Source organism: Amphiura filiformis, chromosome 4 (genome assembly GCF_039555335.1).
Source record: "Amphiura filiformis chromosome 4, Afil_fr2py, whole genome shotgun sequence".
Taxonomy (NCBI): Eukaryota; Metazoa; Echinodermata; class Ophiuroidea; order Amphilepidida; family Amphiuridae; genus Amphiura; species Amphiura filiformis.
In genome coordinates, this window is record NC_092631.1 from 44649237 (window position 1) to 44674081 (window position 24845).

The 24845-nt window shown below is 47.4% G+C and overlaps 2 protein-coding genes across 3 annotated transcripts in view; both read left to right on the forward strand.

The window, feature by feature from the left end:
• The window catches only part of LOC140150210 (uncharacterized), a 186253-nt gene extending 172623 nt beyond the window's left edge, over positions 1 to 13630 (forward strand). Inside the window, exons 45-46 of the mRNA XM_072172216.1 lie at positions 6714 to 10844; positions 13565 to 13630. Coding sequence (XP_072028317.1) covers positions 6714 to 10844; positions 13565 to 13577 — 4144 coding nt within the window. The 3' untranslated portion in view covers positions 13578 to 13630. The remainder of the gene's footprint in view (positions 1 to 6713; positions 10845 to 13564) is intronic.
• A 71-nt stretch (positions 13631 to 13701) lies between these two features.
• The window catches only part of LOC140150921 (uncharacterized), a 149158-nt gene continuing 138014 nt past the window's right edge, over positions 13702 to 24845 (forward strand). For both annotated transcript variants that reach the window (XM_072173074.1, XM_072173075.1), the window contains exons 1-3: positions 13702 to 13818; positions 16501 to 16618; positions 18322 to 18687. In XM_072173074.1, coding sequence (XP_072029175.1) covers positions 13702 to 13818; positions 16501 to 16618; positions 18322 to 18687 — 601 coding nt within the window. The remainder of the gene's footprint in view (positions 13819 to 16500; positions 16619 to 18321; positions 18688 to 24845) is intronic.

The following is a 24845-nucleotide window of genomic DNA, read 5'->3' on the forward strand; positions in this document are numbered from 1 at the left end:
ACAACCGCTCTACCACCAGGTGTCACGACCGCCGCTCCACCAGCGACAACCGCTCTACCACCAGGTGTCACGACAGCCGCTCCACCAGCGACTACTGCTCTACCACCAGGTGTGACGACAGCCGCTCCACCAGCGACTACCGCTCTACCACCAGGTGTAACAACAGCCGCTCCACCAGCGACAACCGCTCTACCACCAGGTGTGACGACAGCCGCTCCACCAGCGACTACCGCTCTACCACCAGGGGTAACAACAGCCGCGCCACCAGCGACAACAGCTATACCACCAGGTGTGACGACAGCCGCTCCACCAGCGACAACCGCTCTACCACCAGGTGTGACGACAGCCGCTCCACCAGCAACAACCGCTCTACCACCAGGTGTGACGACAGCCGCTCCACCAGCAACAACCGCTCTACCACCAGCTGTGACGACAGCCGCTCCACAGGCGACAACCGCTCTACCACCAGGTGTGACGACAGCCGCTCCACCAGCGACTACCGCTCTACCACCAGGTGTAACAACAGCCGCTCCACCAGCGACAACCGCTCTACCACCAGGTGTGACGACAGCCGCTCCACCAGCGACTACCGCTCTACCACCAGGTGTCACGACCGCCGCTCCACCAGCGACAACCGCTCTACCACCAGGTGTCACGACCGCCGCCGCTCCACCAGCGACAACCGCTCTACCACCAGGTGTCACGACAGCCGCTCCACCAGCGACTACAGCTCTACCACCAGTTGTGACGACAGCCGCTCCACCAGCGACTACCGCTCTTCCACCAGGTGTAACAACAGCCGCTCCACCAGCGACAACCGCTGTACCACCAGGTGTGACGACAGCCGCTCCACCAGCGACTACCGCTCTACCACCAGGTGTAACAACAGCCGCTCCACCAGCGACAACCGCTCTACCACCAGGTGTGACGACAGCCGCTCCACCAGCGACTACCGCCACCAGCGACTACCGCTCTACCACCAGGGTAACAACAGCCGCGCCACCAGCGACAACAGCTATACCACCAGGTGTGACGACAGCCGCTCCACCAGCGACAACCGCTCTACCACCAGGTGTGACGACAGCCGCTCCACCAGCAACAACCGCTCTACCACCAGGTGTGACGACAGCCGCTCCACCAGCAACAACCGCTCTACCACCAGGTGTGACGACAGCCGCTCCACAGGCGACAACCGCTCTACCACCAGGTGTGACGACAGCCGCTCCACCAGCGACTACCGCTCTACCACCAGGGGTAACAACAGCCGCTCCACCAGCGACTACCGCTCTACCACCAGGTGTAACAACAGCCGCTCCACCAGCGACAACCGCTCTACCACCAGGTGTGACGACCGCCGCTCCACCAGCGACAACAGCTCTACCACCAGGTGTGACGACAGCCGCTCCACCAGCAACAACCGCTCTACCACCAGGTGTGACGACAGCTGCACCACCAGCGACAACTGCTCTACCACCAGGTGTGACGACCGCCGCGCCTCCAGCAACTACTGCTCTACCACCAGGTGTGACGACAGCCGCTCCAACAGCGACAACCGCTCTACCACCAGGTGTGACGACAGCCGCTCCACCAGCGACAACAGCTCTACCACCAGGTGTGACGACAGCCCCTCCACCAGCGACAACCGCTCTACCACCAGGTGTGACCACCGCCGCTCCACCAGCGACAACCGCTCTACCACCAGGTGTGACGACCGCCGCTCCACCAGCGACAACCGCTCTACCACCAGGTGTCACGACAGCCGCGCCACCAGCGACAACCGCTCTACCACCAGGTGTCACGACCGCCGCTCCACCAGCGACAACCGCTCTACCACCAGGTGTCACGACAGCCGCTCCACCAGCGACTACTGCTCTACCACCAGGTGTGACGACAGCCGCTCCACCAGCGACTACCGCTCTACCACCAGGTGTAACAACAGCCGCTCCACCAGCGACAACCGCTCTACCACCAGGTGTGACGACAGCCGCTCCACCAGCGACTACCGCTCTACCACCAGGGGTAACAACAGCCGCGCCACCAGCGACAACAGCTATACCACCAGGTGTGACGACAGCCGCTCCACCAGCGACAACCGCTCTACCACCAGGTGTGACGACAGCCGCTCCACCAGCAACAACCGCTCTACCACCAGGTGTGACGACAGCCGCTCCACCAGCAACAACTGCTTCTACCACCAGCTGTGACGACAGCCGCTCCACCGGCGACAACCGCTCTACCACCAGGTGTGACGACAGCCGCTCCACCAGCGACTACCGCTCTACCACCAGGTGTAACAACAGCCGCTCCACCAGCGACAACCGCTCTACCACCAGGTGTGACGACAGCCGCTCCACCAGCGACTACCGCTCTACCACCAGGTGTCACGACCGCCGCTCCACCAGCGACAACCGCTCTACCACCAGGTGTCACGACCGCCGCTCCACCAGCGACAACCGCTCTACCACCAGGTGTCACGACAGCCGCTCCACCAGCGACTACAGCTCTACCACCAGGTGTGACGACAGCCGCTCCACCAGCGACTACCGCTCTTCCACCAGGTGTAACAACAGCCGCTCCACCAGCGACAACCGCTGTACCACCAGGTGTGACGACAGCCGCTCCACCAGCGACTACCGCTCTACCAACAGGTGTAACAACAGCCGCTCCACCAGCGACAACCGCTCTACCACCAGGTGTGACGACAGCCGCTCCACCAGCGACTACCGCTCTACCACCAGGGTAACTACAGCCGCGCCACCAGCGACAACAGCTATACCACCAGGTGTGACGACAGCCGCTCCACCAGCGACAACCGCTCTACCACCAGGTGTGACGACAGCCGCTCCACCAGCAACAACCGCTCTACCACCAGGTGTGACGACAGCCGCTCCACCAGCAACAACCGCTCTACCACCAGGTGTGACGACAGCCGCTCCACAGGCGACAACCGCTCTACCACCAGGTGTGACGACAGCCGCTCCACCAGCGACTACCGCTCTACCACCAGGTGTAACAACAGCCGCTCCACCAGCGACAACCGCTCTACCACCAGGTGTGACGACAGCCGCTCCACCAGCGACTACCGCTCTACCACCAGGGGTAACAACAGCCGCGCCACCAGCGACAACAGCTCCACCAGCGACAACAGCTCTACCACCAGGTGTGACGACCGCCGCTCCACCAGCGACAACCGCTCTACCACCAGGTGTGACGACAGCCGCTCCACCAGCGACAACCGCTCTACCACCAGGTGTGACGACCGCCGCTCCACCAGCGACAACAGCTCTACCACCAGGTGTGACGACAGCCGCTCCACCAGCAACAACCGCTCTACCACCAGGTGTGACGACAGCCGCTCCACCAGCGACAACCGCTCTACCACCAGGTGTGACGACAGCCGCTCCACCAGCGACTACCGCTCTGCCACCAGGTGTAACGACTGCTGCACCACCAGCGACAACTGCTCTACCACCAGGTGTGACGACCGCCGCGCCTCCAGCAACTACTGCTCTACCACCAGGTGTGACGACAGCCGCTCCAACAGCGACAACCGCTCTACCACCAGGTGTGACGACAGCCGCTCCACCAGCGACAACCGCTCTACCACCAGGTGTGACGACAGCCGCTCCACCAGCGACAACCGCTCTACCACCAGGTGTTACCACCGCCGCTCCACCAGCGACAACCGCTCTACCACCAGGTGTGACGACTGCCGCTCCACCAGCGACTACCGCTCTACCACCAGGTGTAACGACTGCTGCACCACCAGCGACAACTGCTCTACCACCAGGTGTGACGACCGCCGCGCCTCCAGCAACTACTGCTCTACCACCAGGTGTGACGACAGCCGCTCCACCAGCGACAACCGCTCTACCACCAGGTGTTACCACTGCCGCTCCTCCAGCGACAACCGCTCTACCACCAGGTGTGACGACCGCCGCTCCACCAGCGACAACCGCTCTACCACCAGGTGTCACGACAGCCGCGACAACCGCTCTACCACCAGGTGTCACGACCGCCGCGCCACCAGCAACAACCGCTCTACCACCAGGTGTCACGACAGCCGCTCCACCAGCGACTACAGCTCTACCACCAGGTGTGACGACAGCCGCTCCACCAGCGACTACCGCTCTACCACCAGGTGTAACAACAGCCGCTCCACCAGCGACAACCGCTCTACCACCAGGTGTGACGACAGCCGCTCCACCAGCGACTACCACTCTACCACCAGGGGTAACAACAGCCGCGCCACCAGCGACAACAGCTCTACCACCAGGTGTGACGACAGCTGCTCCACCAGCGACAACCGCTCTACCACCAGGTGTGACGACAGCCGCTCCACCAGCGACAACCGCTCTACCACCAGGTGTGACGACCGCCGCTCCACCAGCGACTACCGCTCTACCACCAGGTGTAACAACAGCCGCTCCACCAGCGACAACAGCTCTACCACCAGGTGTGACGACAGCCGCTCCACCAGCGACAACCGCTCCACCACCAGGTGTGACGACAGCCGCTCCACCAGCGACAACCGCTCTACCACCAGGTGTCACGACCGCCGCTCCACCAGCGACAACCGCTCTACCACCAGGTGTCACGACAGCCGCTCCACCAGCGACTACAGCTCTACCACCAGGTGTGACGACAGCCGCTCCACCAGCGACTACCGCTCTACCGCCAGGTGTGACGACAGCCGCTCCACCAGCGACAACCGCTCTGCCACCAGGTGTGACGACAGCCGCTCCACCAGCGACTACCGCTCTACCACCAGGGGTAACAACAGCCGCGCCACCAGCGACAACAGCTCTACCACCAGGTGTGACGACAGCCGCTCCACCAGCGACAACCGCTCTACCACCAGGTGTGACGACAGCCGCTCCACCAGCGACAACCGCTCTACCACCAGGTGTGACGACAGCCGCTCCACCAGCGACTACCGCTCTACCACCAGGTGTAACGACTGCTGCACCACCAGCGACAACTGCTCTACCACCAGGTGTGACGACCGCCGCGCCTCCAGCAACTACTGCTCTACCACCAGGTGTGACGACAGCCGCTCCACCAGCGACTACCGCTCTACCACCAGGGGCAACAACAGCCGCGCCACCAGCGACAACAGCTCTACCACCAAGTGTGACGACAGCCGCTCCACCAGCGACAACCGCTCTACCACCAGGTGTTACCACCGCCGCTCCTCCAGCGACAACCGCTCTACCACCAGGTGTGACTACAGCCGCTCCACCAGCGACAACCGCTCTACCACCAGGTGTGACGACAGCCGCTCCACCAGCGACAACCGCTCTACCACCAGGTGTCACGACAGCCGCGCCACCAGCGACAACCGCTCTACCACCAGGTGTCACGACCGCGGCTCCACCAGCGACAACCGCTCTACCACCAGGTGTCACGACAGCCGCTCCACCAGCGACTACAGCTCTACCACCAGGTGTGACGACAGCCGCTCCACCAGCGACTACCGCTCTACCACCAGGTGTAACAACAGCCGCTCCACCAGCGACAACCGCTCTACCACCAGGTGTGACGACAGCCGCTCCACCAGCGACAACCGCTCTACCACCAGGTGTGACGACAGCCGCTCCACCAGCGACAACCGCTCTACCACCAGGTGTGACGACAGCCGCTCCACCAGCGACTACCGCTCTACCACCAGGTGTAACGACTGCTGCACCACCAGCGACAACTGCTCTACCACCAGGTGTGACGACCGCCGCGCCTCCAGCAACTACTGCTCTACCACCAGGTGTGACGACAGCCGCTCCACCAGCGACAACCGCTCTACCACCAGGTGTCACGACAGCCGCTCCACCAGCGACAACCGCTCTACCACCAGGTGTGACGACAGCCGCTCCACCAGCGACTACCGCTCTACCACCAGGTGTAACGACTGCTGCACCACCAGCGACAACTGCTCTATCACCAGGTGTGACGACCGCCGCGCCTCCAGCAACTACTGCTCTACCACCAGGTGTGACGACAGCCGCTCCACCAGCGACAACCGCTCTACCACCAGGTGTTACCACTGCCGCTCCTCCAGCGACAACCGCTCTACCACCAGGTGTGACGACCGCCGCTCCACCAGCGACAACAGCGCGCTACCACCAGGTGTAACGACAGCCGCTCCACCAGCGACAACAGCTCTACCACCAGGTGTGACGACAGGTGTAACGACAGCCGCTCCACCAGCGACAACAGCTCTACCACCAGGTGTGCCGCTCCACCAGCGACAACCGCTCTACCACCAGGTGTGACGACAGCCGCTCCACCAGCGACAACCGCTCTACCACCAGGTGTGACGACAGCCGCTCCACCAGCGACTACCGCTCTGCCACCAGGTGTAACGACTGCTGCACCACCAGCGACAACTGCTCTACCACCAGGTGTGACGACCGCCGCGCCTCCAGCAACTACTGCTCTACCACCAGGTGTGACGACAGCCGCTCCAACAGCGACAACCGCTCTACCACCAGGTGTGACGACAGCCGCTCCACCAGCGACAACCGCTCTACCACCAGGTGTGACGACAGCCGCTCCACCAGCGACAACCGCTCTACCACCAGGTGTTACCACCGCCGCTCCACCAGCGACAACCGCTCTACCACCAGGTGTGACGACAGCCGCTCCACCAGCGACTACCGCTCTACCACCAGTTGTAACGACTGCTGCACCACCAGCGACAACTGCTCTATCACCAGGTGTGACGACCGCCGCGCCTCCAGCAACTACCGCTCTACCACCAGGTGTGACGACAGCCGCTCCACCAGCGACAACCGCTCTACCACCAGGTGTTACCACTGCCGCTCCTCCAGCGACAACCGCTCTACCACCAGGTGTGACGACCGCCGCTCCACCAGCGACAACCGCTCTACCACCAGGTGTCACGACAGCCGCGACAACCGCTCTACCACCAGGTGTCACGACCGCCGCGCCTCCAGCAACTACTGCTCTACCACCAGGTGTGACGACAGCCGCTCCAACAGCGACAACCGCTCTACCACCAGGTGTGACGACAGCCGCTCCACCAGCGACAACCGCTCTACCACCAGGTGTGACGACAGTCGCTCCACCAGCGACAACCGCTCTACCACCAGGTGTTACCACCGCCGCTCCACCAGCGACAACCGCTCTACCACCAGGTGTGACGACAGCCGCTCCACCAGCGACAACCGCTCTACCACCAGGTGTTACCACCGCCGCTCCTCCAGCGACAACCGCTCTACCACCAGGTGTGACGACCGCCGCTCCACCAGCGACAACCGCTCTTCCACCAGGTGTCACGACAGCCGCGCCACCAGCGACAACCGCTCTACCACCAGGTGTCACGACCGCCGCTCCACCAGCGACAACCGCTCTACCACCAGGTGTCACGACAGCCGCTCCACCAGCGACTACAGCTCTACCACCAGGTGTGACGACAGCCGCTCCACCAGCGACTACCGCTCTACCACCAGGTGTAACAACCGCCGCTCCAACAGCGACAACCGCTCAACCACCAGGTGTGACGACAGCCGCTCCACCAGCGACTACCGGTCTACCACCAGGTGTGACGACAGCCGCTCCACCAGCGACTACCGCTCTACCACCAGGTGTAACGACTGCTGCACCACCAGCGACAACTGCTCTACCACCAGGTGTGACGACCGCCGCGCCTCCAGCAACTACTGCTCTACCACCTGGTGTGACGACAGCCGCTCCAACAGCGACAACCGCTCTACCACCAGGTGTGACGACAGCCGCTCCACCAGCGACAACCGCTCTACCACCAGGTGTGACGACAGCCGCTCCACCAGCGACAACCGCTCTACCACCAGGTGTTACCACCGCCGCTCCACCAGCGACAACCGCTCTACCACCAGGTGTGACGACAGCCGCTCCACCAGCGACAACCGCTCTACCACCAGGTGTTACCACCGCCGCTCCTCCAGCGACAACCGCTCTACCACCAGGTGTGACGACAGCCGCGCCACCAGCGACAACCGCTCTACCACCAGGTGTCACGACCGCCGCTCCACCAGCGACAACCGCTCTACCACCAGGTGTCACGACAGCCGCTCCACCAGCGACTACAGCTCTACCACCAGGTGTGACGACAGCCGCTCCACCAGCGACTACCGCTCTACCACCAGGTGTAACAACAGCCGCTCCACCAGCGACAACCGCTCTACCACCAGGTGTGACGACAGCCGCTCCACCAGCGACTACCACTCTACCACCAGGGGTAACAACAGCCGCGCCACCAGCGACAACAGCTCTACCACCAGGTGTGACGACAGCCGCTCCACCAGCGACAACCGCTCTACCACCAGGTGTGACGACAGCCGCTCCACCAGCGACAACCGCTCTACCACCAGGTGTGACGACCGCCGCTCCACCAGCGACAACAGCTCTACCACCAGGTGTGACGACAGCCGCTCCAACAGCAACAACCGCTCTACCACCAGGTGTGACGACAGCCGCTCCACCAGCGACAACCGCTCTACCACCAGGTGTGACGACAGCCGCTCCACCAGCGACAACCGCTCTACCACCAGGTGTGACGACAGCCGCTCCACCAGCGACTACCGCTCTACCACCAGGTGTAACAACGGCCGCTCCACCAGCGACAACAGCTCTACCACCAGGTGTGACGACAGCCGCTCCACCAGCGACAACCGCTCTACCACCAGGTGTGACGACCGCCGCTCCACCAGCGACAACCGCTCTACCACCAGGTGTCACGACAGCCGCTCCACCAGCGACTACAGCTCTACCACCAGGTGTCACGACAGCCGCTCCACCAGCGACTACCGCTCTACCACCAGGTGTAACAACAGCCGCTCCACCAGCGACAACCGCTCTACCACCAGGTGTGACGACAGCCGCTCCACCAGCGACTACCACTCTACCACCAGGGGTAACAACAGCCGCGCCACCAGCGACAACAGCTCTACCACCAGGTGTGACGACAGCCGCTCCACCAGCGACAACCGCTCTACCACCAGGTGTGACGACAGCCGCTCCACCAGCGACAACCGCTCTACCACCAGGTGTGACGACCGCCGCTCCACCAGCGACAACAGCTCTACCACCAGGTGTGACGACAGCCGCTCCAACAGCAACAACCGCTCTACCACCAGGTGTGACGACCGCCGCTCCACCAGCGACAACCGCTCTACCACCAGGTGTGACGACCGCCGCTCCACCAGCGACAACAGCTCTACCACCAGGTGTGACGACAGCCGCTCTAACAGCAACAACCGCTCTACCACCAGGTGTGACGACAGCCGCTCCACCAGCGACAACCGCTCTACCACCAGGTGTGACGACAGCCGCTCCACCAGCGACTACCGCTCTACCACCAGGTGTAACAACAGCCGCTCCACCAGCGACAACAGCTCTACCACCAGGTGTGACGACAGCCGCTCCACCAGCGACTACCGCTCTACCACCAGGTGTAACAACAGCCGCTCCACCAGCGACAACCGCTCTACCACCAGGTGTGACGACAGCCGCTCCACCAGCGACTACCACTCTACCACCAGGGGTAACAACAGCCGCGCCACCAGCGACAACAGCTCTACCACCAGGTGTGACGACAGCCGCTCCACCAGCGACAACAGCTCTACCACCAGGTGTGACGACAGCCGCTCCACCAGCGACAACCGCTCTACCACCAGGTGTGACGACAGCCGCTCCACCAGCGACAACCGCTCTACCACCAGGTGTGACGACCGCCGCTCCACCAGCGACAACAGCTCTACCACCAGGTGTGACGACAGCCGCTCCAACAACAACAACCGCTCTACCACCAGGTGTGACGACAGCCGCTCCACCAGCGACAACCGCTCTACCACCAGGTGTGACGACAGCCGCTCCACCAGCGACAACCGCTCTACCACCAGGTGTAACGACAGCCGCTCCACCAGCGACTACCGCTCTACCACCAGGTGTAACAACGGCCGCTCCACCAGCGACAACAGCTCTACCACCAGGTGTGACGACAGCCGCTCCACCAGCGACAACCGCTCTACCACCAGGTGTGACGACCGCCGCTCCACCAGCGACAACCGCTCTACCACCAGGTGTCACGACAGCCGCTCCACCAGCGACAACCGCTCTACCACCAGGTGTTACCACCGCCGCTCCTCCAGCGACAACCGCTCTACCACCAGGTGTGACGACAGCCGCGCCACCAGCGACAACCGCTCTACCACCAGGTGTCACGACCGCCGCTCCACCAGCGACAACCGCTCTACCACCAGGTGTCACGACAGCCGCTCCACCAGCGACTACAGCTCTACCACCAGGTGTGACGACAGCCGCTCCACCAGCGACTACCGCTCTACCACCAGGTGTAACAACAGCCGCTCCACCAGCGACAACCGCTCTACCACCAGGTGTGACGACAGCCGCTCCACCAGCGACTACCACTCTACCACCAGGGGTAACAACAGCCGCTCCACCAGCGACTACCGCTCTACCACCAGGTGTAACAACAGCCGCTCCACCAGCGACAACCGCTCTACCACCAGGTGTGACGACAGCCGCTCCACCAGCGACTACCACTCTACCACCAGGGGTAACAACAGCCGCGCCACCAGCGACAACAGCTCTACCACCAGGTGTGACGACAGCCGCTCCACCAGCGACAACCGCTCTACCGCCAGGTGTGACGACAGCCGCTCCACCAGCGACAACAGCTCTACCACCAGGTGTGACGACCGCCGCTCCACCAGCGACAACAGCTCTACCACCAGGTGTGACGACAGCCGCTCCAACAGCAACAACCGCTCTACCACCAGGTGTGACGACAGCCGCTCCACCAGCGACAACCGCTCTACCACCAGGTAAGACAGGGTGCTTTTCAAGTCTAAGGTTATTAATATTGAAGCCCAATTGAACGGCAATATATTGACCAATTCTAGGTCGAATGAATTCGCTTGATATTGATTATATCACCGGATTTATCGCCGGTAAGCGGGAATACCGTAAAATGTAATTGAAAATTTGAAATGCAAAACTTACATTAAACGGAATAACGTATACTATTGGAATAAAATCAATTAAAAATATATGTAAATAGCGCCATCAATTTGCACACAAATGTACACTTTATAAAATAAAAATTAACACAAAAATGCAGAAAAAGTGGGGCGCCGCGAATAAGCAACTTTCGAGAAAATCCGGTTTGAAGAAATGCCAATTTAAAATCGAGTTGTGTAAATCAGACATTCATTATATTTTCTAAATGATGTAAAATGTCTGTAGTAAACTAAATAAATTTTATTTTTGTATATTTGTCAAAAGAAATAAATGCATAATATTGCTGGCAAACTGAAAACAAAAAGCACAAAACTATACGTCACTATGGAAAACACGCAAAACGCAATACCCTAACCTTACGCCACCTCGGTCGCCGTGTAATCCCTATGGCGTTAATACTTTCCGTCGGCTTCATTCATTAGTGGCGTATAGCTCCGAAACGTCACTATGACATGTAGCGAGGTGTACGCCACTATGACATACAATGTTTTTCATTTTTGCCGATATTTCATAATTATGCAATGTGTATAAAAAGTGGCGTATGGTCGATACGCCACTATGGAAAACACATTTATACACAACATTTGGTTTATTAATTACGAATTAATTAGCTAATTTTTGACTGATGAGACTTAGAAAATGAAAGAGAACATCATTAAAAACATATGTGCCAATTTTCAAAAAATTGACCAAAAATCACTATACGCCACTAAGGAATACAGCCGACGAATTGTGAGGGTCTAAGAGAGTTGCCCTTCTTTGTGGCGATGCAAGTCACATTGCCCCACAATAATCCGATGTTAGAACTTTGGGCAACGGTACCTTGTTAAAGTAATGTTGCCAGGTCGTAGCAGAATTTTCAATATTTTACCAAAGAACAAAATATTACATTTTTTTTATTATGTTTTGTAGCTAAAACTGATTCTAACATATATTTCCTATCAAAAACATTAAATTTGTGCCTCTATAGTGATAAATACTTGGGTACGTTGACTACCTTCAATATTGTTATATATTTTTCAAAAGAAATAAATACACACTATTGCTGGCAAACTGAAAATAAAAAGCACAAAACTATACGTCACTATGGAAAACAAAACGCAATACCCTAACCTAACGTAAACCTTACGCCACCTCGGTCGCCGTGTAATCCCTATGGCGTTACTTTTCGTCGTTTGTATCCCATAGTGGCGTATAGGTCCGATACGCGTACGCCACTATGACATACGATGTTTTTCATTTTTGCCGATATTTCATAATTGTAAAATGTGTATAAAAAGTGGCGTATGGTCGATACGCCACTGTGGAATACAAAAAATGTCACTTTGTAACTATACGCCACATTTAATTAATTAATTACTAATTAATTAGCTAATTATGACTGAGGAGACTTAGAAAAAATGAAAGAGAACATCATTAAAAACATATGTGCCAATTTTCAAAAAAATGACCAAAAATCACTATACGCCACTATGGAATACAGCCGACGATATGTTGCGAACACAGCGACCACGAAGATGTGCATATTTTTTACTGTTTTCTTGAGCCTTTTGAGAGCGTTTTATTTGAAAGGCGCCTTATGAAAGTGTGCCACAAATCGCTTCCGCCTCCCTCGCCAGAACTTGCAAGGCGATAACCTTCTCTACAGGGATTATACACGGATCCATCGCTGATGTCATATTATTTTATAAACATGTCCCACCCCTTTTTTCTCGCCAAGTATTGCATCCAGACCCCCCTATTGTTACCCTTCCACTAGGACTCATAGTTATTTCACAGCCTCTAGAGGCTCAAATATTAAAGCTAACGTTAGCTTTGTCAATTTGTAGTGAAACGACTTTTTTTCTTTCCATACCTTCTCAATCTCTCTCACCTCCCATTCCCCACAGTTGTTTGATGTTTTCGTTTATTAATTTTTCAAACAAAACATTATTAGAATGTTCAATTCTAGACCTGAATAATACACAGCTATCACATTAATAAACTGTATATACACATATATTTTGTTTTATATTCTGGTTTTTGTGTGGTAATTTTAATTCTATAAACTGTACATTTGTGTGCAAATTGAGGGCGCTATTTACATATATTTTGAATTTAAATAATATGAGTTATACCTTATATTTCATGATAAAAATTGTTTTGAAAATTCCCTTGTCCTTTATTAGTTTGTTTGGTGATGTTCTAATACCATTATACCAGTGTCTACCCATTGTAAAGATGCAAACAAGATTTTAGATAAATAGCGCCATCATTGTTCAACTTTTCTTAAAAATAACTCCGTTTTAAATGCCATCAAACAACTGTGTCCCCTCCTGTTTTCCCTCCCCTCCATTTTCCATATTATCTTTTTCTCTCCCCATCAATCATCAATACTCTTATACCCCTTCTCATGCAGTACCCCCATTGTCACCCCAAGGTACTCCCATTTACCCCTCCCGATTAGCTTTGCCCAGGTTTTCAGAATGCAATTTGACTTGTCTGATGTGGATTACTAAACTCCATTATGATTTTATTTTCGCAGCTTATTGTTTTAACGATAGTTCAAAGTATTTGGACTCCACAACATTCACGGATGATGTCAAAGGTTCAGCTCCACAGTATAATCACACTTTCAAAAAACTTTTCAGCACAACAGATTTTGGACATGGTAAAGCTAGCATGGGTATGTTGGGTGTAGAGATAAACCCGACCAATGTATCAGATATTATAACATTATCTATTTGTTACGAGATAAACAATGGAAAGGATGACGACCAATGCGTCGGAGATAAGACAGTAAGTGTTCTTGAGAAGAGAGTTTTACCCAACTCAATGGGTTTTATTTCTAACGCGATTCTATTTATTCTTACGTATTTACGATTTAAATATTATTATTCTTATCCGGGGTCATAGTTTAAATGAAAAAAATAATAAGAACGCGCTTCTATATTTTATATTTTTAGAGCACACTGCACTAAACCACGAAGGGAGAGTGCATTGCAATGGTCCTGTTGAACCTTTAATTTCCATCTTGTTTTGAAATGGTGGGTATTCATTGCGCTCTTCTGCTGCCACTTGCCTTTCCATTCCAAGATCCCACAAGTTGGCTGGTGACCGAGCATTTTCCATCATAGCCCCTGTTCTATGGAATGGCTTGCCTTCCCACATTCGTGACTCTCCAAATGTCCAAACATTCAAAAAGAACCTGAAAACAAACCTATTCACCTAATGTTTCCACCCTCTTGGGTTTTTTTTTCCTTTTCCATAGCGCTGTGTTTCTTCATTTAAAGAGCGCTCTCTAAATCTCTGTATTATTATTATTTATTATTATTATGCTCTCTCCCAATGCAAACGTGTTATCTTAAAAAAAGAATTATGATGCAATATAATCCTGGTATATACTATTATGATAAATTATCATTGTTATTGAAATATCACTATTTTACACTATTGTGATGGCTCGTAATCGGCGCGACAATCACGTGCTTTCCTACTTCCCCTAATTTTCAACCAAGGAAAGACGATCCGTAAAAGCTTCTCTTTTTTGTCCAGCGTCACACTGAAAGTCGCTTACCCTTTTTGTCTGATTTAAAACTTGAGCTTAAGCATCACATGCCATTTCACCATTGTGTACATACTTTCTTGTGCTGCATTTTAGTTACCACCCTTGCTGGTTTCAGGTTTTAGAAGTTACAGTTTTGTTTTTGTTCAATTTAATTGTCACTGAACTCAAAAACAAACATGGGAGACAACTATTATTGGTGGTGGTCATGTTCTATACCAACCGAGAGATCATTTGGTTTATTTATAAAGAATATCCTCTATGGGATTTCTTAACTGCGTATCTCATACCAAAGAAAAAAAAATGAATTTTATAACACTCAATTCAATACTTTACGCAGATTTCAAATAATGACCATGTCATTTGCCATGATTTGTCATAAATGCATATAATTAATGCAGAATATCATTGAAAGCCGAAAAATAACTGCACTTATGCGCCTTCTTTGATAGACATGAAAAGTTTTTCTCCAATCATTTCATTCATGCATAATTTTCCATATTATGCACAGCAACATTGGTATTTACCACACTGCCCAGGAAACTGTTGACATACCTTGATTGTGTTTTTATTGTCAACTAGTTTTTGATTATGTAGTAAGTGGCTACTATTTGATTTTATCATGGCCTCCTTGACGCCAACAGAAACATTCTTATTTTAGAGTTATATAGCATACAATTTTTCAGACTTTAGACCTTGGTCTGAATTCAGAGTCATATTAAAACTTATTTTGAACTTTTTGGCATTTCATTACCTAATTTCTAGGCAGCTTGCTGGTTCTCTTAATTTACCTATAGTCGAGTTTTTCTTATTGTGAACAATTTGTCTCCATTGTTTTGCGCTGGGAGACATTCTTAGTTAAACAAGACAGGCTCGGGCATACACAATTGAAGTTTTTAGACTTAAACTCGGCTTCAAAGTTACAATCACTTATTGATTTGTGAGTTATTATCTTATCTTAACTTATTATGTTAAACATGTTATATTAGACATGCTAAACCGTTAAATTAACTTCAATTAAAGTGTGCAAAGCTTAATATTTATATCAATTCTTATACTGTTGTAAAGCTCCCATACGCATGATACGTGTAGACATTTAATGCTCGTGTAATTTTAAACATAATTTATCATTAAACATGTTTTACCTGTTACATAAAACTTAGAGCCAATTGATTTTTCTTACTAACTTTCTGCTAAAATATGTTGTTGAACATGTTCCGCTGTTGACTTTATTTTCACTTAATACGTTTATTGGGCGTGGAGGGTGTTTTTTTTTTCAATACCACAAGATATCTCGATGATAGTAAAACACAGAATGAATTAAAGCCCCTTTGCATTCGGCCACCTGAAGTTGCACCGAGGTTATTATGAATGCAATACAGAAACATGCACCTGTTTTACACGGGTGAGCGCACACATCTTGAATCACCGATGTGCTTCCAAGCAAAGCAAGGCTTAAACCATTTTATACACAAGGGTATCAAAACCTTTAAATTATACACACGGCCAAAATATTTTTCTCCCCATTGACAATTAGTTTTAATACGACTTCGCTTAATTAAAAGCCATTCATATCCATTCGACCCGCTTCTAACTTTGTTTAAACATATCATATTATTTGAATACTTTTAAACTGCCATTTTAAATTATGAAATGCTCATGATTAAGTTTGTAATGTTGTCGGTTCTTCGTCTATGTTTCTGTAGTCATCAGGTTAACTTAGCTGTATGTATTTTGATATCATCCGCTGAATTCAGTAAAGAAATGCAAACAAACTATGCAAAGGAGAACTCTTTACATGTCCATCCATAGTACAAACTTATCTTGATATAATTTAGCTGCGGTATGGAATACGGAAGTGCATAGTAGCTTTAAATACTCTACCTAATGCGTTTAGTTTCGACTCATTTTTACAGACATATAATGAACATGAAATTGATAATGTCACGGCGATTAAAATCAACGTAGTTGTGGATCACATGCCAATTGTGGATACTACATTTATTATTAAATTGACACCTTATGCGTGTGTAGGTAAGTAAAGAAACAATGTCAAATTTGTAAAATTGCCATAATTATAAATCACTTAAGGTTGGTCTGAACCTTGGAATTATGGAAACTTTCGGGCCTCATAACTTCTAAATTGTTGGTCTAAAGTATATAAAAGTATACATATTTAGAATGGCAAAGACTTGATAAGTTCATCTGTGAGGTCAAATTTGGGCCAAAATGGCACTTTTTTTAAAATCCCAAAAATAACAGTTTTTGCCCCACTTCTTTTTTGTGCACCGTAACAAAAAAAATTCTTGGCCAACATTTTTTTAAATTAATTTTTAAAACTAGATCAAAATATCTAGGACCCTTTTTTTCATTTTTTGGAATTTCGACTAACTTTTAGAAATTTGAGCCAAAAATGGTCAAAAAATGCCGATTTTTCAAAAAAATCATGAAAAAGCCCGATTTTGGCACACATTTCAAATATTTTTGGTGAAATTGGTCAAAATTCAAAAAAATGAAAAAACGGGTCCTAGATATTTTGATATAGTTTTTAAAAATTAATTAAAAAACAAAAATGCCCCAAGAATTTGTTTGTTACGGTGCACGAAAAAGAAGTGGGCCAAAAACCGTTATTTTTGGGATTTTGGGCCAAAAGTGCCATTTTGGCCCAAATTTGACCTCACAGATGAACTTATCAAGTCTTTGCCATTCTAAATATGTATACTTTTATATACTTTAGACCAACAATTTAGAAGTTATGAGGCCCGAAAGTTTCCATAATTCCAGGGTTCAGACCAACCTTAAACCTAGTGTTTGATAAATGAGAAGCGATCAAGCAAGATCGGCAGTTCGTCAGACACTGCCGAAATTCGAAACATCCTTTTTAATACCCGCAGTAATTTAAGGTCATAAAATTATTATACAATTAAGATACGTTCGCCAAAATATGACTAGCACTGAAAGACCAGTAGCTTTGCTATATCACAAAAGACAAACACTATCATGTCTACTGAAGGCATACTTGAACAAATTTTCGTGAGCTTTTTTAGGAAAATTGTTCCAATTTTGTGAATCTGGGGTCACATTTTTCCAAAACATACAACAATATGGAGAACAAAATAATTACAAATTTTGGCTGCATTTGATCCAAAATCTGGGCCTCGAGCAGTCAAGTTAGCTCAATAGATAAGGCGTTCGACTATGGTGCAAAAGGTTCCGGTTTCGAAACCTGTTTGAGTTAGCTTAAAATTCCCCTGGACAAGGAACTTACTAATTTGCCTCGTTGAAACTTGGGGAGCTGATCCTGGTTGCGAAGGTTATTACTAGAATTTTAGTGTGTGCGCTCTTGAAGCAGCCGAGTTCCATTGTTGTTTAATAGTTTATGGAATGATGTAGGGCCGTAGTGGACACCGACAACTAGTAAAGGGATGCTTAAATTGGATTCCATTTGATACCAATTTAGTGGTATAAATTTCGGTTCACTTTCAGACTCTCGGAGGAACATCCCTACCCAAAACATACTTGAGTACCCCGGGTGTGTGTTGTGATCAACCGACTGAAGGCCAGGATAAAATTGAAAAAAAAAAAATCATCATCCATTTGCTTAACATTTTGGGCCATTTTTAAAAATGCCAGTTTTGTGCGTTAAGACAATGTTTATGCTGAGATCCATTTCATCATTCTATAAATGTAATTGTCCAGAAGAGTTATTTGTTTGTTTGAATTGATGATATATGCAGTTACAGCATTGGGAGGGGGCCGTACGACAGAAGCAACTACTTTTCCAATTTTTACGATACCGGGGACACCAGCTCCGCCCACTCCGGGTACACCAGCTCCGCCCACATCGGGCACACCGACCCCATCAACACCGGGAACATCAACTCCACCGACACCGGGCACACCAGCTCCGCCCACTCCGGGTACACCAGGACCGCCGACACCTGGCACACCACCTCCGCCGACACCTGGTACACCAGCCCCACCTACTCCAGGTACACCAGTTCCACCTTGCTATGAACAATTGTCATATGGATATAGAACCAAGGCAGAGAATGGAGCAACAAATGGGAAGGATACATACACTCCTGATTTTAACATTGCAGGTATGTCTTTATACCAAAATGATGTAAAAACATGATTTGTCAATCTGAACGTACACAATTCAATATTGTTCATCGAAAACTACGGAATTTCTTGGCGGATGTTCATAACAGGGTATAAACCAAAAATGTTAGTAAAATATCATTAATAAATTTCGAATGGTACTTAGATAAAGAAATTCAAAACTTTCCAATATAAAAGGGATGTTAAAGTAATGAAAATATGATCCTTTTTAATGAGTAGGTTCTTGAAAGATGATCAAAAGATGTTTTTAATTAGCGGTTCCAAGATGGGAGGTAATACAGTGTTAATTGGTAAAAACTAAATACAATCAATGACGTTTTGTAAAAAGAGTTACAGCTTGTGCTACTAGCTATATCATGAGAGTGAAAACTATACAGTAAGATCAGGATTAAATAATCAAATACAATATATCATGTATGTCGTGGGCACTCGTGTCGAGTCGGTTTTATCACGGAAACGCGTTTTAGAATAAGCGTAAAAACCGACGGATGCTTCGAAGTCCTTCCTTGATCTGATTTTTATGTGCATGACATACTGACGGATCCTAATAGATCGACACGAGAAACCAGATTAACATGCACGGTACCGGCGCACGACATAGTGCCGGATGTGTGACAGATGTTTTGGAGGAAATTGTCATGTTTTTACATACTGACGTATAACTTTGCAATCATTTACTTATTTAATAGCGACTAATTCTTCATGTGATGTTTCAAGATACTTTAGATACTAGTTTTTAGATACTTGTTAGTATTCTACTATGATTAATCACAAATTGGCAAGCTCTTTGATCGCGTCTAGCGGAGTCCAACATCCGTCGCTATGTATTGCACCCGACGATATGTGTAAAACTTCGTCCACATCAATATTACAGTACGAGGGCTGGTCAATAAGTTCCCGCAACTATGGTGTATCTCCGCTCATGCATGACTTGGCACTCTGTTACTTACGCTAAATTCAAGTTTGTACTTTTGTCTTTCAAAACGAATATGTATTAGCGATGCTGAATGCTTGATTACGTAATGACATTAGCATAAACACAATAGTGTATGGGCACTGCCTGATTTATGGTGAAAAGTAGTCAAGAAAGTCTCGCGCCAAACTGAGGTATTGTTACATAATTCCAAATATCTCGAGAATAAAAGTATAGAATCTGGCACGGTTTTTGCAGCTTTATAAACCGATAACATAGGCATGATGCTTGACTCTTTTTAGACATATACCATTTTTATTAAAGAAAAGAAATCGTGTTGAATATCTCCAATTATGAGTAGGCTTTACCACCCATTGTTCTTTACATAATAAGAGATAGAAAGATTAATCGATGACAAAATTTAACCAATGGTACCTGGTTTGATTGGGTATCTACTGATTATAAAAAAGGGAGGTTCCAGTTGTTAAACCATAAACATTTCTTTCTTAATGAACCCTTAATTTCAAAAGGTCTTGTTTTTGTAATTAAAATAGCACACCATAGAGAGGCTCTGGATTGAATAAGAAATTTGAATTTCGAAAGGTGTGTCTAATTTTAGCATAAGACTTGGTATAGCAATTCACTCACACAGCTACTGTTCCGCAAACCTTGTATTAGTCATATTTTTAGAGCGTTTTTGATGAATTTTTACTTTTTTCATACATTTTTGGTACTTTCAATAATGCATACCATCAACGCATGCGCATATTTCTATTCGTGTTGCAACAAATTCTATTGTCCTGACTATAATCTCTAATACCATACCAATAACCATATTTGGTTTTGTTTTATTTTGGAGATAATTTGGATTCTTTCTTCTGCCGTGTGGGCTCTTTTTCGCGATTTTCACACCATTTTTGCTTGTTGTTTTAGGCCTATTTTTGGTGAAGTTCAAAGACAGTCCCTTTCCTCATCTGTTGACGGATACATTGCTTCTTTCACAATTATCAATTGAATATACTCAGATTACCTCATACCAAAAATAAGGCTTGTAAACTGCTTTGGTCCTTACTTCTGCTTCTTTTTATCACACGTTCCTCAAAGCCAATTCAAATTTCTCGCCAATGTTGACAATTGTCAGTGTACATATAGCAATGACTTTATGCAAATGAGATTACGTAATTAAAGGTACTCTGATACTAATTGTTGTGCGTTTTGAAAGACAAAGGTACAAACTTTATTGATCGTAAGTAACAGTCATCTAAGTCATGCATTAGCGGAGATAAATAATGGTTGCGTGATATTATTGACCAACCCTCGTACATAAAACGTTTAAACATATAACAGATAATAACCATCACAAAATAAGTGGAAGTACAAGGTCTCCATCAAAAACATAAGAATTATTTACAGATATTAAATTGAACATGTCATATTTATGTACATTTAGGCCATTCATGAATAAGTGTCAACTTCATAATAGTGATTACTTGCTTGATTTTGAGTTCATTATTTCTGTTCTTAATCTCCAAGCGCGCTTGATATAACTTTTACTGAATTTATCAAAAATGTAACCTAACGTTCTATCAACAATATATATAAATTAGAAGAATTTTTTTGACTTCAACACTACTTAAAATTTGATCGCTTACCGGGAGCGCTTTCACAGTACCAACTGCGTCCTCAGCCGGATGTTATGGCTCTGATGGTTTATGGCTTGTTGACAACCTTCGATGACGTCACAATAGAAGAAGATGACGTCAAAGGTGTTGTCCTCGTCCCCTGGTGGTCTTGGGTATGAGTAGGTTGTCCCAAACTGGATCTAAATCCAGTCCAGTGTCTCTGTTCAAGTTGGGTCCTTTTTTCCTGATGTGAATGGCTTCTAGGACCCTTCTGGAAAATTCTTTGAGCATATTTCCAGGAGCAAAAACACCCATCAAATAGACTGGGAAAACGTAAATGTGCTGGAAAAAGAACCCAAAGAATTTAAATTATACCACTACGTATGAATTTACAATTTTATAACAATATATATGTTTTCCATCATTAGGAAATATTTAACATCGTAATTATCATTACTTTGAAAGTAGAACCATTGCCAGAAAGAAGAAAAGTTGTGCGTGCTCAGTTCATTTTTAAGTTTATCATATTCTTCATTTCTTATGTGATTTAATTTCTGACATGTGAAGAGGAAATGATTGGTACTTTCAAGATCGATATTACATAATTTACACATACCCGTGTTATGTTCATGCCAAGACTTAATGTTATATTCAAGTGGAGGCGTATTAGTACGAGCTTTAAACTTAAGCGAACTTCCATAAAAATCTGTGGAATCAAGAAAATAATCTTCTAAGTTTGGTTTTTCCTTATATTTACAGTAATTTACCAGAGTTTTCTTCGTTGAAGCCATCTCTAACCATAATTATTTTATCATCTAGTTCTTTTTTAATATAATTAAACGAGTTCACCCAGTTACTGTTAAAAGGTTCTCTGTTTGAGAACATATGATCTACAGTAGACCACAGTAAGTGAGTGCCTCTTGGATATGTGTAAACCATTTCCATTGAGTAGTTTTACCTGTAGTATCATACATCGAAAAGAGAGTGTTAAACATTACTTTTGGAAATCTATCGTTACTCATGTTCAGAAGTCGATCAAAATACTTAATTCTATAATTAGTCTGTATTGATGAAATTGAGTCCCAGCCTAATTCACCATATAACGCCTCTTTTGCGGTATTTCTGCTTGCGCGTAGTATCGATCTTGCCATATGTAGTTGGAGGCTTTCAATCAATTTAAGATCAGAGGCACTAGCACAGGTCCAGACTGAGCATGCGTAATTGATGGTTGGTAGCGCAATAGTTTTCCATAAGAGATCGCCATAATACACCCGATTAAAGTCGTCTTGATTATTGATTATTGATTTTATGTAACCTATAAGTCTATTTCCTTTACGAATAACATCATCAATGTGTACATGATCTGATAGATTTCTACTTAAGTACATTCCAAGATATTTATATTCATTTGTTTCTTTAATATAACTATCACCCAGCTTCCAATTTTTCTTGTGATCGATTCTCTTACCAGTTATTAAAACATTTGATTTCTCATAATTAAACCTTAGTTTGTACTTCTCAGAAAATTCACTAGCCACCTCCAGTAACTTGTTTAGGTCTTTTTCATCATCACCCATTAATACAACATCATCAGCCCAAAATAAGCATCCAATTTGGAGGTCCTTTATCTTAATACCAATATTCGTTTCCCTTATCATTCGTGCGAGTTCATTAATATAGATGCAGAAGAGGACCGGAGATAGCCCACAACCCTGTTTTAGGCCTTCATCGATATCGAACATATCAGTTTCAATATTTGCGAATCTTACTTTACTTTGTACATTCTCATAGATGTTTTTAATTACATTAAATACATTTCCTCTTATTCCAATTTCCCATGCAGTGATTAATAACTTATCGCGCCATACACTGTCAAAAGCTTTTTTGAAATCTAAAAACGCCAAGTATGTCTGCTTACCTTCCATTTTTCTAATTGAAGTAATACTTTTTATTGTGAAAATATGATCATCACAGCGCCTATCTGATTGAAAGCCACCTTGAATTTCAGATAGAATATCATTGCATTCCAGAAAATTTGAGATGTTTTTAGTAATCAATTTTGTGTAAATTTTTGAGATGCATGAGTTAAGAGTGATACCCCTATGATTATTTAGGTCTGTCTTATCACCTTTTTTATAAATTGGTGTAATGATACCTTTATTCCATTCATCTGGTATAGATTCAAGTTATATGAAACGTTTAAACATATCAAAGAGTGTATTGATTACTATCATACCACCATTCTTAACTAATTCATTTGTTATGCTATCTATACCAGGGATTTGTTATTTTTACTTTGTGATATAATTTCGGTTATGTCGTCAATGGTTATATTAATTTTATCAAGGATTTCTTTGTTACCGTGATCAGTAGTTGAGTGACTCATTTTAAGCTTGTTAACAATTTCTTTAGTTTCTAAAAGTTCATCCCCTTTCAAATTCAAAGACATCTTGCCAAGTGTATTCCAATATTGATAAACGGCTTTCTTAATAACGTGTTTGTCATCTGTAATGACATCTGAATGAGGGATTTTGAGGGTACTTGTTTGTTTCTTTTGTGTTGAGCCTTTTAAAATGTTCCAGAAGTCTTTACAAGATTTACCACCTCTTCGATTCATTTCTAAACATTTATCAATTCTATTCAGCATGGCCTTTTCACGGATAAGCTTTTAACATCCTTTTGTTTTGATCTGTATTCATCCCAAAGATTATCAACAACTTCCTTATTGTTTTCCCCGGATTTCAAGTATTGACGATGTCGTCGATTTGATTGACGTCGCATTTTAATAGCATTATCGATATCCTTGTCATACCATGGCTTTTGATTGCCAGTGAACTTCTTCACACCTATTGATTCTTTGGCAGCACGTAACAATCGCCCTTTCCAATTGAGCCAAACGGAATTTGCATCATGTGAATCATCAATATTGAAGTCCTGGAAAACATTTTTAGTACATGTTTTGAAATTGGTAAAATCATGATTTGGTTTTATATCCCAAAAAAAACCAAACGGTGTCTGTTCAGAGCCACACCAGGCCGAGTCAGCCGAGGAAGGGCTAAAACGTGGTCAAATTACTTTGCATGATCCTACGCTAGCTTGACTTCCCCGCATCCAAGCCTGTTCCCCAGAGCCCAAGTTTGCGTTATCCATCCGACACCACGTGGAGGTTTGGATTGAGTTGCCCGCGAGCAAATACTTTGTCAGCTCTAGTCGGACATCGATCTATCCTGCCTAAGCTCTTGACTGACGTCATTACCGATATCTTTGTCTGAACCCTTTTAGAAGCTAAAAACTGGTAGAAAGCAATTTCGAATTTCATTTCAGTTTGTTACATAAAATATCAGATTTGAAGTTACCTTGCTCAAGGTATACAAAGTCGAACAAGTCAATCTACATTCAAAAGCGTGATTTAGTTTTCAAAATAATCCTAGGCTTATTTCCCTGAGAAAAAAATATAGACCATTGAAATAGTTCCACCTAGATTACAAAAAAATATAGTGCAATTGATTTCAATTTACATGCACTACAACCGTGCACATCATGTTAAGCAGATAACTCGTACTTATTGAGCTAGGCTATGGATGTATGTTAACAGTACCTT